Source organism: Thamnophis elegans, chromosome 8, assembly GCF_009769535.1.
Source record: "Thamnophis elegans isolate rThaEle1 chromosome 8, rThaEle1.pri, whole genome shotgun sequence".
Taxonomy (NCBI): Eukaryota; Metazoa; Chordata; class Lepidosauria; order Squamata; family Colubridae; genus Thamnophis; species Thamnophis elegans.
The window spans coordinates 25,803,291-25,818,302 of NC_045548.1; the positions used below are offsets into that span (position 1 = coordinate 25,803,291).

At 36.7% G+C, this 15,012-nt stretch overlaps 1 protein-coding gene across 1 annotated transcript in view; it reads right to left on the reverse strand.

Annotated features, from left to right (window-relative positions):
• The window catches only part of PTPRM (protein tyrosine phosphatase receptor type M), a 495,619-nt gene extending 480,672 nt beyond the window's left edge, over nt 1–14,947 (reverse strand). The window contains 1 exon segment of the mRNA XM_032222734.1: nt 14,855–14,947. Coding sequence (XP_032078625.1) covers nt 14,855–14,927 — 73 coding nt within the window. The 5' untranslated portion in view covers nt 14,928–14,947.
• Nucleotides 14,948–15,012: the final 65 nt, after the last annotated feature.

A 15,012-nucleotide genomic window follows, 5' to 3' on the forward strand; every position in this document is an offset into this window, starting at 1 on the left:
CAGAGTAGACTTCAGAAATAAATCAACTACAAGAAGTGCTATAGACTGTGAAATGTATATGTTCTCCTCCTAGTACTTGCAATTCTATGTACTGATATATGCCTTATGTTCATATTTCCAAGTACAGTGTATGCTGTACTGTATTCATTTGCCTATCCAACAGTAACATGTTTCAAGGAATTACTCTCCTTTGTACGAGATTCATACATGGGAGAGTCTCAAATGTAGGTCCTGACTTCTGTCTTAAATTTTGCCCTACCATCAGGAGGGCAGGCACACAATCCATCAATTTGGGTAATGTGGGAACTGGATCTACTACAAAAAAAAAAAAATCCTCCTGGCAAACATTATGCAAATTGTTTAGTACTACAAGGAATTTAGATGTTTGAGGTCATTACATAAAACTAGCATAAAATACAGCCATAATTCTATATTAAAGCATTAAATATTCTTTTCATTCCATTTAAAAATAATATTAATTGAAATAAATAATTTTTAGTTTTAAATCAAAATAATAAACTGGAAGGCTGCTCCCAAAGTATCTGAACCAGATATCAAGATTCTGTTCTTGAGTAAATTCACAATGAATTCAGTTTCTTAGACATGCATGCAGAGTGAGTGTCAGATTACCATATACTTTAACATGGAATTGAAACTCACATTTCAAAATATAAGAGTTATCCTGAGGAGGGATATGCGAAAATTGGTTAAAGAAACAATTCTGTAAAGGGTGGTTACATTAAAAAGGTAATTCATTTTGTCCTCTTAGAATCACGCCATTTCTTTGGAAAGTAGTTAAAACTACTTTTTGAAGTGAAGGCAGAGGTTTAAAATTATATTACCTATAGATAAAGATGCAAACTGCTCAGTAAATAGATGGCACTTTAACCCATCATTACAGAGTAATGTACTTTTAAAATGTTAAGATTCTCTAGGATATATTTTGTTTTCTTATTCAACACAGTTAAGAATTCTTTTCTCTACAAAGGTCTACAGCAAGTTCACATGATTTCACAATACATTTAGCTGTTAAAGAATAGTATTTCTAAAGTTAAAAAACAGCCTGTCCAAATATTTTTCCATCATCTTTATCAATTTCCTATGTAGGCTCCCAAAGCTCAGTTAACTAATTCATCATTACAAAAACTTATTTTTACGATGTTTACTTTTAATTTCAATTAACATATTTACAAGATGATTAGAATTTTTTTTTAAAAAAGTCCTAACCCCCAATAGAGAAACTCTACATAATAGCGTGATTAAGAAGTACGTAAAAATAATCACTCATAACTAATGAACATTTTTTATAATGAACAACTTGCAAAATTTCCATGCAATGATGAACAAATTAGTATTATAAATTTGAATGGAAATAGGTAACTTCTAATTTTAATCTCAACCAATGGTCACCATTTAACTCTTCTTTTAATTTTCCTCAAAAAATATCTATTGCTATCCTTGTTGTCTATTTGCTATCCCTTTATCTTTGTGCCAGAGGAATAAACAAGGGGAAGAACATATGCTTTTCTTCCTTTTATTTATATCTCTACTCAGATTCAAAGGAGACGGCGAAAGAAGCAGTAACATCAAGAAGATGGAATAGCAAAGCCAACAAGTTCTGGAGTTGGAAGTACTATACAATCCTGTTGGAAATTGGCTTCAGGAGGTGTCCAAAATAATAACCCCAAGCAATGGCCCTGATTAGCATCCAAGGTTTCCTCCCAAAACATTATTTACATTCTTTTCTAGATTTATATAGTATTCTTTCTTTTATATAATTAAATATATATTTTTTAAAAATTAAGTACATATACATACAGAAAGAGAGGGGGAGAGAGGGAGAGAGAGAAGGGGAGAGGGAAAGAGATTGTTAGTTTGCTGTAAAAAAAATCCATTAAGCAACAGTATCCTGTTTCCCTGAAAATAAGCCCTCCCTGGATAATAAGCCCAATCAGGCTTTTGAGCGCATGCGCTAAAATAAGCCCTCCCCTGAAAATAAGCCTTCCCAAAAAATATATCAACACAGCAGCAGCCATAAGGTGACCACACTCCACGAAAATAAGGCTAAGCGCTTATTTCAGAGGTCAAAAAAAAAATAAGACCCTGTCGTATTTTTGGGAAAACAAGGTACCATAATATCTTTATAGGACAAATTAAGAATTTGTACAAAATTAAGCAAATGTTTTTTAATGAAAATTGTTTATCAATTTGGATGACAAAAGGATAAGAGTCAAAAAAGTAGATAAACAGATATTACTCAGCATTATATAAGGCTCAATTCTGAAGTTTATAACCATTTATGATATAAACAGAACAAATTCAGGGTAAGTGACAGGACAGTGAAAGCAGAAATATTCTTCCTTGAAAATATAAAAATCAGCCTTCATTTGGAGCCCCTATTAGCACAAATAGAAACACATGAGTCCCTTGAAGTACTTTGCAATAAGGACAGCAAAGAAGAAAGAAAAAGTAATTATGCACTGTATTACAAAAGTCTAATCGAAAAGTATATCCCATGCTTTCTATTTATGGGTATCCTAATCAACTGCTTATTTTTTATTTTAAGGCAAAAGAGTTACAATTCTATAACCTACAGAATATTATGCTCTTTTGCACTAGGAACAGTCTAACCTACTTAAGTATTGAACACTTCCTTCATTTAAGATGAAATGGACTTCGAGTATCCATCAGGCCCGGTAATACCTTCATAATAATTAAATTACCATAGTTTTAAACTAAAATTTAGTTTCTGAACTAAAATACGGAATGTTTCAGTGTTTCTTTAGGGAAAAGAATGTGACATGTAGTGTAGCCTTAAGCATGCTTAGTCAAATTATGTTCTGCCAAGTTGAAGGATGTTTAATTAAATATGCATTAGAAAGCAACTTTAAAAAATAAATAGAACATTCATGTGTGGTATTCCCGAGGTCCTTCATGTATGTAAACCTGTACATCCATGAATATAAGCAGAATAGAAACAGGAGAAATTCTTCACTGAACCAGCTTGTGTACACTGAAAATGACCGTTGGCTTACCTGAATGGTCGTTCTCTAGGTGCTGCGGGAGTGTCCAAGCATGGGTTAACTTCAACTTGGACACTTGAAGTTAACCCATGCTTGGACATTCCAAGCAGCACCTAGAAGAATGTGTGTACTGTTTTAAATTTGGAGAATGTATTCTGTGGATGATATCCATCAAATTACACTTTGACCCTAAAATTAATTGTTAATTAGTCATAAGGGAAAATACAAATTCGTTCTAATCAAAATTTCCTCTCTCTCTATAAGAAAGCATAGAGAAAGCATGCAATGTATGGCTTTTGAGACTTCCTAATAATACCTAGATTAAGGATTATGATACTGAGATACAAGAGGAAGGGACCTTAAAATAAAAGAAGCAACAACAGTCCTACATACCTATTCCTTAAGGAAGCATTTTAGGTTTTTTTATGGATTTTATTTCTCTGAAATTCCATTTAGGATCTGAGCTATTCCTTTTGTTAGACTCTCCCATTTCCGAGCAAGTTATGCTATTGACCCCAAATCCTTTTACCTAATTTTTTCCAACACTCTTGTGTTGAAATGATAACAAAGATGTTACTTAACCCTACAATATTAATTTGACCTTCACTGTTATAAATATGTGATAATTTTCTTATATTTACCATCTTTCTGTTGCTTTGGTTTTCTACTTTATATACTATATTGCTAACTTCAGGTAAGTTGCATCCAATAATAATCAATAGCCCTAAAAAGTGCTGAACCTATTTTATGTTCATTATGGTAATTCTTATGCTTTCCTCAGATATCATGAGGAATGTAGAATCCAGCCATTGTGGGCAATTTCTTCTGTAATAACAATATTAAAAGTTATGTTGTTCTAACACAGTTATCATAAGACTAACAGCTGACTGAAAAGAAGCCTCTTTATCTGAGGGCTTAATATTGTTTTGACTATGATTCTGCTTTCGCTTTCCAAAACCAAACTAAGCAACCATTTTCATCTGCTGCAAAGATAAGGTGACCAGATTTTCAGATGGGTAAAGAGGGACACCTTTGACTGGGGGTGGGTGGGTGGGCTTGATTAAAAATTTTATACGGAGCAACAAAAATTTTCATACAACACAAAAATAGTATTGTAATTTTTTTTTATTTCAACATAACCACAAGTCCACTTTGAAAAACACTGGGCTAGCTCAAGGAAAATACATTAAACTGGCTGACTGGGGGATTCTGGGAGTTGAAGTCCAGGCCACCAGTGGTCCACCATGGACCACTGGTTGGGGACCACTGCTTTAAAGCAGAATCTGCAGAGGGGAAGCAGGGAGACGGTTCCTAAATAGAACGCCCCTTTTAAAAAAAGTAAGTTTTTTTTTAATGACTCAATGCAGCCAAGTTCATTATATGGCATCATGCAAGCCTTGTCACATCTTATTATGCCATCATCGCTAAATCTCTTTAGAAAGTCTACACGAATATAGCTTGTAAATCCCCCTATTGCTCCTTTCCCAGGACTCCTGATGCTGGCAGGTAGACTGCCCTTGCCCACAGAAGCTCAAGAGGAGAAAATTGGATAAAGCACACCTTAGTCATGCTGGATGAAAATTTAAATTTCTAACTTACCTCTTTTTTGGGGGGGGGGCGTCAAGGCTGCCCAGGAAGACCAGCAGAATAATAATTTAAAAAAGAGAGATAGACTTAATATGATAAATAGAGAAATGTGTAGAGAAATGTAAAGAATGAAGAGGGATGGATGGATGAAAAGGGGGAAGGATGGATGAGTTTTTAAGAGTCTGGGGCTGCAAAACGGGGGTTATTAATCTGTGTGTGTGTGAGTGTGTGTGTGTCTGTGTGTGTGTCTGTGTGTGTGTGTGTGTGCAGCCTTCATTCCTGCTCACTTCACACTGGATGCACAAAAAGAGCAGTCAAAATATGTGTGTGTGTGTGCACAATTTTTACCAGCAACAAAAGGGAAATTGATAGGAGGGTCTTTTATTTGCAGCTGTTAAGTGCTTGGTTACAGCAATTACGAGATCTCAGGAGGAATGGGGGAACCTGGGGAGGGGGCGCAGGGGAGGGAGGGGGATCGGAGATCACAAGGTAGGAAAGGGATAGATTAAAAAAAATAAGAGGGGATCGTACGCACCCACCCACCCACTCCCAACCCCATCCGACAGAAGGAGACGAGAGAAGAGCAGCGGAGAGAAGGAAATCTCCTCCATCCCTGCCATGCCTCTTCCAAATTATACACACAGACACTGCCCTCCCCATCCCGCAGCCCCAATTCCAGCCGCATCAATTCAAGCTCCCACATCTCTCTCTCTTTTTTTCTCCACTCATCCCCCCTTCAACCAAACAAACGAGCAAAGGAAATACAAGAAAAGCAACTTTTTAAAAATAAATAAATAAATAAATGAAATCCAAGACACGGGAAGAAAATCCCCCTTTCCCCTAATTCCCACTCCCCCCCCCATCCCGCCTCCCGATCCATTTGGGGTGGATTTCTTTATTTGCAATAAATCCTGGTTTTTTTTCCTCTTTTTTTAAAGGAAGGGAAATGACAGATCTTCTCCCCCCCCTCACCAAAAGGAGATCAGAGAAAAGCAACCAGATCGAAAGGGAGATATTATCGTGTTTGGAAGAGCAGGAGGGGAGGGAGCCTTGCCCCTCATCAGGCACTGCGAGCGAGCCGAGCGGAGGGAGGGAAACCACTGCCCTCTAAAGATGACACTTCAGAGAAATAAAAACTTTTTTTAACAGCGTCCTTTTTAAATCGGGACTTTTTGAACACGCCGCGGGACACAAGACAAATTTTGAAAAATCATGACTGTCCCGCCAAAAGCGGGACGTCTGGTCACCTTATGCAAAGATGAAGAAATTGGATATATCCACTGAAATAGTAGTTTGGGAACCACTCTACTAATAAAAGAGATCCAATTTGGTATAATGGTTAAAGCATTAGACTAGAGACCAGGAGACCGTGAGTTTTAATCCTAGCTTTGTGATCTACTTAAAACTTAACCATGATAACTGAAATGTATATATTACAAATGTCATCTTTTTAAACTTTTTAGCTTCCAACTTACTTTTTAAAATCTATCACACAACTGCTAGCTATTTACATTTTATATGACTTTTAAGAAGGAATCTGCTGCCCAGATATAAGAGGAAAAGAAAATGAATTAAGTATTATCACCACTTCATAGAGTTGGCTACAGAAATAGCCACTTGCAGAGCCATGCTGAGAATTCTTTTGGGGGGGAGGGAGGCAAGAGAGAATTGGGTTTTACTTTAAAATCCATTTCAATCTATCAGTTGTCACTCAGTTCCTGTCTACTAATAATCTATCACTAACAGTACTATTTCTAATAGTCTCTTAAGAGCTGTGTGTTCAGATCCCAAGTTAACTTTGAAAAGAGAGAGGTTAACACTGATTAATGCCCATTATCTTTTTCAACCATTCAACATTACCTAAAAACAGATGAACTAATTAAATCCACCCCAGAAGTATTACAATGTGTTATCACTTTCCTGGTAACAAAGAGGGGAGCAGGAGTTTGAATATATGAGCTTTAAAAAAAACCTTGCTACTGAATATTAAATTGTAATGTAATCCATTTTTCCTCTTAGCAATAACTTCTAAAATTTCAGATGGCATCAAATGCTAAGTAGGTTCTTACGTTCTCCATCTGTTCCTTTTACACAAAGCATTTATACAGAGGAAATATAAGCTCTGACCATGTGATTCCCACTGATAAGATGAATGACAATCTTTTGTAAAAAATTTACAACAGTCAATTGATACATAACGTAAGTATCATATAATAAACAAAGAAATAAAAGAGCTACACAGAACCCGACCATATGCAGAAAATGAAAACAATTTTATTAGAAGTGTGCCAGTTTGGTTTAGTTGTTAAGGTACCAGGCTAGAAAGCAGAAGACCGTGAATTCATGTTGCGCCTTAGCCATGAAAGCCAGCTGGGTGACCTTGGATCAATCATACTCTTTCAGCCCGACCCACCTCACAGGGAAATTGATATGGGGGAAAATAGGAGGAGGAATATATGTTGGATATGTTTGCCACCTTGAGATATTTATAAAAATAATAAAGATGGGATAAATAAATAATAAGTCAAAATAAATTGATATATCACCTTACTGTATATTGCAGGGGTGTCAAAATTGTGGCCCGCAGGCTGGATGAGTCACACACTGGCCACACCCACCCCTGGTTTAGCAAAGGAAAGAAAAGTCACGATACGTCTTGTGACCATGCCGTGACATTAGTTTAACACTCCTGGTATATTGGATCCTAACCACATTTCACTAGCTATTTGATTATAAGTCTCATTAAGATATTCAAAACAAAAAGAAACTACCATGTTCTGCAAGGATAATGTTTACTCATAAAACAACACTAGGCTATAGTAACCATGTGAAAACTTCAGTGCTTGAAGTTTTCTAGAATTTCTGTATGTTTATTTGAAATTAAACTTCAATTGCAATAACTAGCACACCTTCCAACTCTCTTTGAGATGACATCAATTTCATCAAATTGGTTTGAATATCCTTTCTAAAGAGAGTTACACTCCTAGGATTATTCTAATTGTCACTCAAACTTTGGAATTCCCTATTAACACCACAAGGTAAACCCACTGTGGTTAAGATGTCACTGGGAACTTTTATAGAACTTTTGTAGAAGTAGGTAATCATGTGTTTACAATATATTAAATATGTTAAATATATTTCAAATGTTCTATGGATATTATGTGTATGTCTGATACAACTTTTACAACGCAATGTCAAAACTGAAGAATATAATTAAAAGCTGGATGGATGACTTTGGGTCAGTCACTCTCTCTCAGCCCAAATCACTCACAGGATTGTCATCATGGGGAGAAAATGGGAGAAAAGAAATGTATGTTCACCACCCTGAGTTATTTATAAAGTAATAAAGGCAGGATAAAAATTGAATAAATAAATAGTTTTTTTCTTCAGATTATGAGTTTATTATTCAGCAGTAAAAAAAAAGAACATAATGTTAAAAGAACAACCACCCAAAGAGCTTTGGGATGCTACAATAAGGTTGTCATAGGCAGATATTTTTCTAATAAATTATCTCAAGAAACATTAAAATTTGTTCTAATTCTGCACTTGTATATAGTGATTTTGAATGGCATATGTTTGGGTAAAGTATTTAGTGCTACACTTTTAGCACACATTGAAAGTCACAGAAATGCATGTACAATGGGATATTATAATACTATTTCACCAAAAATGTACATTTTTTTACTGGAATCTGTTTCTCTCTGTGTGTGCTAAAACTATTAGCAAAGTATAAGCTAAACACATAAAGAGTAAACATTTAATCACAAATGTATACATAGTCCTTATTCGTTTTATTTTCTTTCCATCATCATTTAAAATTGCTTATTCATTTAAAACCTTTTGATCTCTTAAGATTAATACACCAAATTCAGTCAATCCAACTTAGAATCCTGGTTTAGGAAAGTGGATTTGGAGATGCAGCTACACCTAGTGATCAGCAGTAGATCACAGCAAACAAAATCTTGTCACTGAAATATTTATTTCCTTTGACAGACAACCTTAGATAAGAAAAACACATGTAAAAGGAAATTGGGAAGAACACATTTACAGATAATATTCAGAATAATATGTTTACATTATTAACTAATTATGATTGTGCCAGAAGACCATTGATAATTTAAATTTAAATAAATGTCCATTCATTTAAATGTAAACTTATTTAAGTTTACTGGAATTTGTCCAGGAAGATTGTTTCTGTTCTTATTTTATGTTTTGCTGTTTTTAATTCAGCCCCTGAGCTATCTAAAGTGGCACAGGGAGCCTTCCTTTAAAAAACTATGGTTCAGTTTTCCACAACGTGACCATCTCTAGATGTGTTGGGTCTGCATCTTCCACAATTCCCAGTGATGTCAGAAATTGCCATTCCAATACATTTGAAGTGTACAAAGTTGCTGAACATAGTTTAACTTAAATCTGTAAAAGTTGTAAGTACTTAGTTAACATTCTTGAGCTTATATTTTTAATAGCCTTTAAATGGAAATAATATAACTATAGTAATGATAGAATAGGCTATCAAATAAAATTTTAATATCTAACTAATACTGGGCTATGCAGAGAGATGACCAAATCAAAACACGCTGAATACTGGTCAATAATGCAGCAGTTTCTTTCAAAGAACTGGCAGCATCTGATTTGCTTGAAGGTCAGTTATTTTGGCAAGTTTGTTAATTTATCTCAGTTCAGTTCCCAATGGGAAAATCATCTGTGCACACATCGCAAGTGGCTGAAACATTTTCTCAGACAAAGAATACACGGGATATTTTGTATTCTCTCTATTCTCAATTATTACATGATTCTAGGAGCTGTATACAAATATGTATATGGTCTATGACTATGTAGTAAGCTCAGACTTTGCAGTTGTCATTCTAAAAGATGACATCAACAGTTAACACATTAAAAGAATAAATATTTTGCAGTAATTTTTCTTACACACAATCTGATAGCTAAACTGTGACACCAAAGTTGCATTATAGGAATTTTTCAGTGTAATTACATCCTTGTAACCGGCTGTAGGGTATATTTTCTCTTTTCTATATTATTGTAATAACGGTGTCATTTTCATCAGTGACTGAACAGAAGAAAACTTTAATTCTTTAATAACACAAGGCAAGTCTGATAAAGTTTCCGCATTAGCATCATCACCTAACAACAGTCATAGGCAAGAAAAAAAGTATTAAGAAAACAAAAAGTTGGTTGAAACCCATATTACTGGAATTCTACATCTAAGGCAAAGTGAAAACAGGAAGTTCCTATGGCTGCGTAAAAATAAAGGAAAACCTGTATTTGCCATTTTTAGGATTTTGCAGCAACATAATACCCACAGAAGACTTTGAACTTGGATCATAGCTTCTCACACCACTTAGAAACAATCATAAAATAAACTGCTGGAAGTATGTTGCACATCTATGTGGACCATGGCAAATCTCATGCCATGGATGAAATATCATATTATTCTAAATTGTAACACATGTAATCCAACTTTCCTCTAGGACCTCAAGGCTGTTTTTATGATGATCTCTATTCATTTTGTCCCATAACAAGAATACTGTGAGGTAAGTTGGGTTGAGAGAAAATGATTGGTCCAAAGTCATCCAGTCAGTTTACATGGAATGAGTGGACTTGTACTAGGATCTTCCAGGTTCTAGCTATCCCTTAACTGTTATAGTACTCTATAGTTATGGGATAACCATTAGTCTACAACAGTGATGGCGAACCTATGACACGCGTGTCAGTGCTGACACGCGTAGCCATTTGGGGTGACACGCACAGGATTTCATGCGATTCATCCTCGGCTCCTGCACGGCCGCCAAGGATGAAAGAATCTGTGCTGGAGGAACGGGGTGGGTGGGACGTGTGATCTCCCCCGCCCACACTCACTTACTGTATCGCTGCCGCCCCTTTCTGAGCGCAGGGGCTGCTGGTAAGGCGTGCGTGCCGTGCGCACACACGTCATCAGCGCGGCGAGGGAGGACCCACAGGAGAGGAGCGCGGGAACAGTGCGCGCCTCTCTCCAATCAGGCCGGCACAGAGAGTCTACTTCTGGGACTGTCGGTTACGACCGCACCACAGCAGGGAACAGCGTTTAAACTATAAATTGCGCAAAATTATGTTTTTGTCGAAGTGACACACAACACGAGTTATGCTCGATTTTTTGCTGATTTTTGACACACCACGCCAAAAAGGTTGCCCATCACTGGTCTACAACATCCTTTCTTATGAGGTCACTTGGCCAATCCAATATATAACAGTTACATTATTAGCCAAATATAGAGAAATAAATTGCCAGATGCCACATTATTGCCTGTATCTGCTATACAGATGCTAATTATTGCCTGTATCTGCTATATGTATATGTACATACATATGTACAGGCAATAATTTTCTCAATACAGTTTAAGCTGAGGTTGGTATACATCACTTAGACCACATCCTCAATATATTTGTCCAGATCTCTTATAGCACTCAGGGTCTGTTGTCTGAATAAATAAGAGTCTATATGCTTCAACCTAAATACATATGTGTGTATGCACGAACGCGCATGCGCACATACGCACACACACACATAGGCCAGCACTATTTAAAACAAATGTCTAACATACATAAACATATTTCACTGGGAATAAAGCTGATATTCCATAAGCTGTTGGTACAGATGGCATTATTTTGGTTATCTTCCATGTTACAGATGTGTCCATAGAGCTTTTATAACATCTCTCAATGTGTCATAATTCTTCCATTTTTGATCCAATAAAACATCTGAATTTGACAATCAAGTGAAATTATATTTAACCCAAATGTAGAAATGCAGGATCAGATTTTTATACACATCAATATACTCCATTTAACAAAAAAACATGGATAACATCAATAAAATATTTTAATAACTATAGCTTGACTGTTGCAAGTATTTATTCAACAATATTACAATATTGCTCTTAATTTTAATGTATTTACTTAAGCTATTAACACTACTAGTATGACTTTGAAATGCTTATTTATTTTTTCAATCACAACTACTTCTTTACAGATATTGCTTTGTAATGTAGTCGATTTTATTCTACTTTTCAATTTTAAAAAAAATACCAGAAAGAAATGAATACACCTTGTAAAAAATTAAAGCCATTCCAGGTAATTAATTAAGGGCTTAAACTGTTTCCTCATTACTTTTTTTTAACCTTTCACATTATTTCAAAACTATTAGTAGAAGCCCATGAATATATCATTAAACAAAAATTTAAAAAATCCAGTTCTGATGCTGTGGCAGCAAACAGAGGAAAATTTCATTCTGACAGCACAATTAGAATGTGAGCATGCTATCCTAACTCTTTTGAATAAATGGCTTCAGGACTGAAGCATTAGTTGTTTAACACTTCTAAAATAATTGTGCAGTCAAATAACAGGCTTTTCTTTTATAAAGACTGCTTGGTATGTAGATTTTTTTAAAAGTATTTTATAAATATATCTGATTTTTAAATTCTATTGCATCTTTCTTGATATTTCATGATTATAAGAGATCATCACAAGACTCTCTTCAGTTCTCCAAAATATGTCTTCTTTGGGGCACAGCTAACCTATCGGACTAACAGACTACAAAACTACATGTTAGAAATAATATTAGATTTCCAGAAATTATTCAATAGCCATTTTTCAATAATTAATATAAAATAGGTTTCCATGAAGTTATACAAACTTATTTGGACAGATTAGCCAATTAACTATATTGAAATTCCATAGGCATCTTAAGTCTTAAACAAAGAAACAAAACTCATTTTTCATATGAAAATGTAAAATGTTTTTCAATAATCTGAAAGCATTAGCTTTTACAAAATATTGGACCTTACAATCAATTCTCATTACTATCTTAAATATCAGGGGGCTGAATACAAAATTTGTTAATGGATAATTTCACATTAAAAACTCAATTCTTTTATTGTTGATCTGTTTTTCAGGAATTTCTTGAAAGTTTAGAAACAGAAACTATAAAACAGTCTTTTACCATATTGCTTTTTTCTCAGACCACAATTTTTCTTAAAAAGTTGTACTATAGAGACTAATGGATATAATAATGAGAATTATAATTAAAACTCAATATAGAGTAAAAAAGAAAAATAAACATTATTAAAATCCCTTTTCCCATTTTAAAAATGCATTATTTGAATATCAAAATGCATGATACTTTTAGAGGGATATAATTACCTACCTGTCTTGTGTAGGAGTTATCCCTAAAATTCAACATTTTCCAGTAAGTTAGAACAAACAGTCAATAGTGATATGTCTGGTACCTTCTATTTTGTAGAAAGATTGGCCCAGATAGTTGTAGGAACAACCAACTTAGCATAGAACTGTCTACTTTCAACATATGTAACTGGTTCAAGTCATGAACTTGCAAAAATATCTGTATTCTCACCTCGTAGGAAAATCAGTTTATACCATATCAAACACTAAAGAGATGTACTAAAACAATATTGTTATTAGAGTAAGGACAGCAGTATTATTGGTTGGCACTTGCACATAGCTCTGAACATCCAACAGACATAATCATTTTTTCAACAGTTATGACAGACCGTCAAGAAAATTATATAGCTAGGCAGTGAGGTATAGCTATATCTGAATAACACAAGAGCTAATTAAAGCCGGATTTGAAGACTTCCAGTAATAGAAACACTGAACATAATTCACAGCTATGCATAAGATCACACAAACCACAGAGGGAACCAGGGCGAGCTTTTCTTCAATTCTGTTTTTCTTACATGGGCAAACTCTGGAACACTTTTTGCACCTATGAACCTCCTGACTTAAGTATAAAGGGAGAAAAGAATTTTGAGGAACTACAGTCTTGCATTTAGAGTATTTCATTAATCTAGAATACTTCAATAGAAATAAGTGTACATTTTTAAAAACCCAACATTTAGTTTACAGGAAGACCAAGTTAGTGCACAAAGAGCAAGCTCTTTGCAATAGAGGCAAAGTGAAGTCCTAGTCCTACTTCCGCTCCTGATCAAAGGACACACAACATGGGACCCAGATGTCTTCAATTTCTGCAATAGGTTTTTACAGTTCAAGCTTTGTGTGGAAAGTAAAACAGTCTGAGGTTACTCATTCCTTCCAGCTATGTCTTGTTTCGCAACCCAGTAACAAAATTAGGAGGTTGTGCACTGCAAACATATACACATGTCATTTAAGCTTGTTGCTTAGTGGCAGAGGACCTCCAGGACAGAGAAGAAAGGCAGAGCAGAGAGGTGGTTGCTGAAATAAAAAGCTGCCCGGTTCATTTTATGTACAAGAAAAGTTATGCCTTGACCCAATATTGCTGTCATCAATCGGTAGATGCTAAATCCCGGTAGAAGGGAAGGGAAAGAAACAAAGCACACATGCTGCCCTCCCTTTTGCTGTCCACAAGTTGTCACAAACGTCAACTTCTAGAGGAGCCAAATTTGCTTTCCCAAACAGTCCTTATCAACTTCTGGAAGAGCCACATTTGCTTTCGATGCAACTCCGGAGATGCATCCCCTTTCTGCATCTCCGGCCCTGTTATCAATTGCTGTCAAAGGGCTTGGACACACACAGTCCGACGTCTGTGCAAGCTGGCCAAGTCCAGCGGGCGCCTCGGTGCTTTCCGAGCAACGGAGCCCTTCTGCTCCACTGCCGGCCGCTCGCCAGAAACCCACCCAGCAGAGAGCGTACAGTGGTAAATAAACATCCATTCTCCTGGCCAACCCTGCCCGGACGGAGCGTCTCGAAAAGAAAAGGAATTCGGAATTGGTCAGCCTCCCCTGCCACCGCCCTCAAGCCGCTGGCCACCAGCCGAAAGTTTGTAAAGCTCTGGATTTTAAACCGCCCTTAAAGCTCGCCTCCCGATCTCCCGGCTTCGGAGTCTTCGGTCTACGCCTCCCCCAGGCTGGCTCAAACGTGCCAGACGCGATCCAAGTCTCTCCCCCTTCCTTTTGCACTTTTGCACCAGGCAGCCAGACTTAACGGGCTCCCCTCCCGCCGCGCCTGGAACTTCCCTGCTCGCTTCCAGGCGTCTCTCCCCCCCCCTTCCCCCAGCTATATTTTTTTTTCATGCTGGCAGCCGCTCCAGAGGTCACACCCCGACGAGGGAAAGCACAATTTCCAATACCCGACGGTAGCCCACCCGTGAGAGGCTCCCCATCCACACACCTTGCTCCAAGAGCCCAGGCTTCGGGGTTTGTTTTTTGCTCGCCCCGGGAAGAGAGGGGGGGAGGAGGCTGTGGGTGCCTTACCTGTGACCGTTTCTGCTCTCGTTGCCAGGAAAAGTCCAGCCAAAGTCAGGAGGCAAGTTTTAACTTTCCCCATATTTCCTTTCCTCGTAGAAAGAGCTCTCTCCGGCCCTCCCAGGTCGCGGGAGAGGCTAGAATAGGCGCCACAGCCGCCTCCGTGG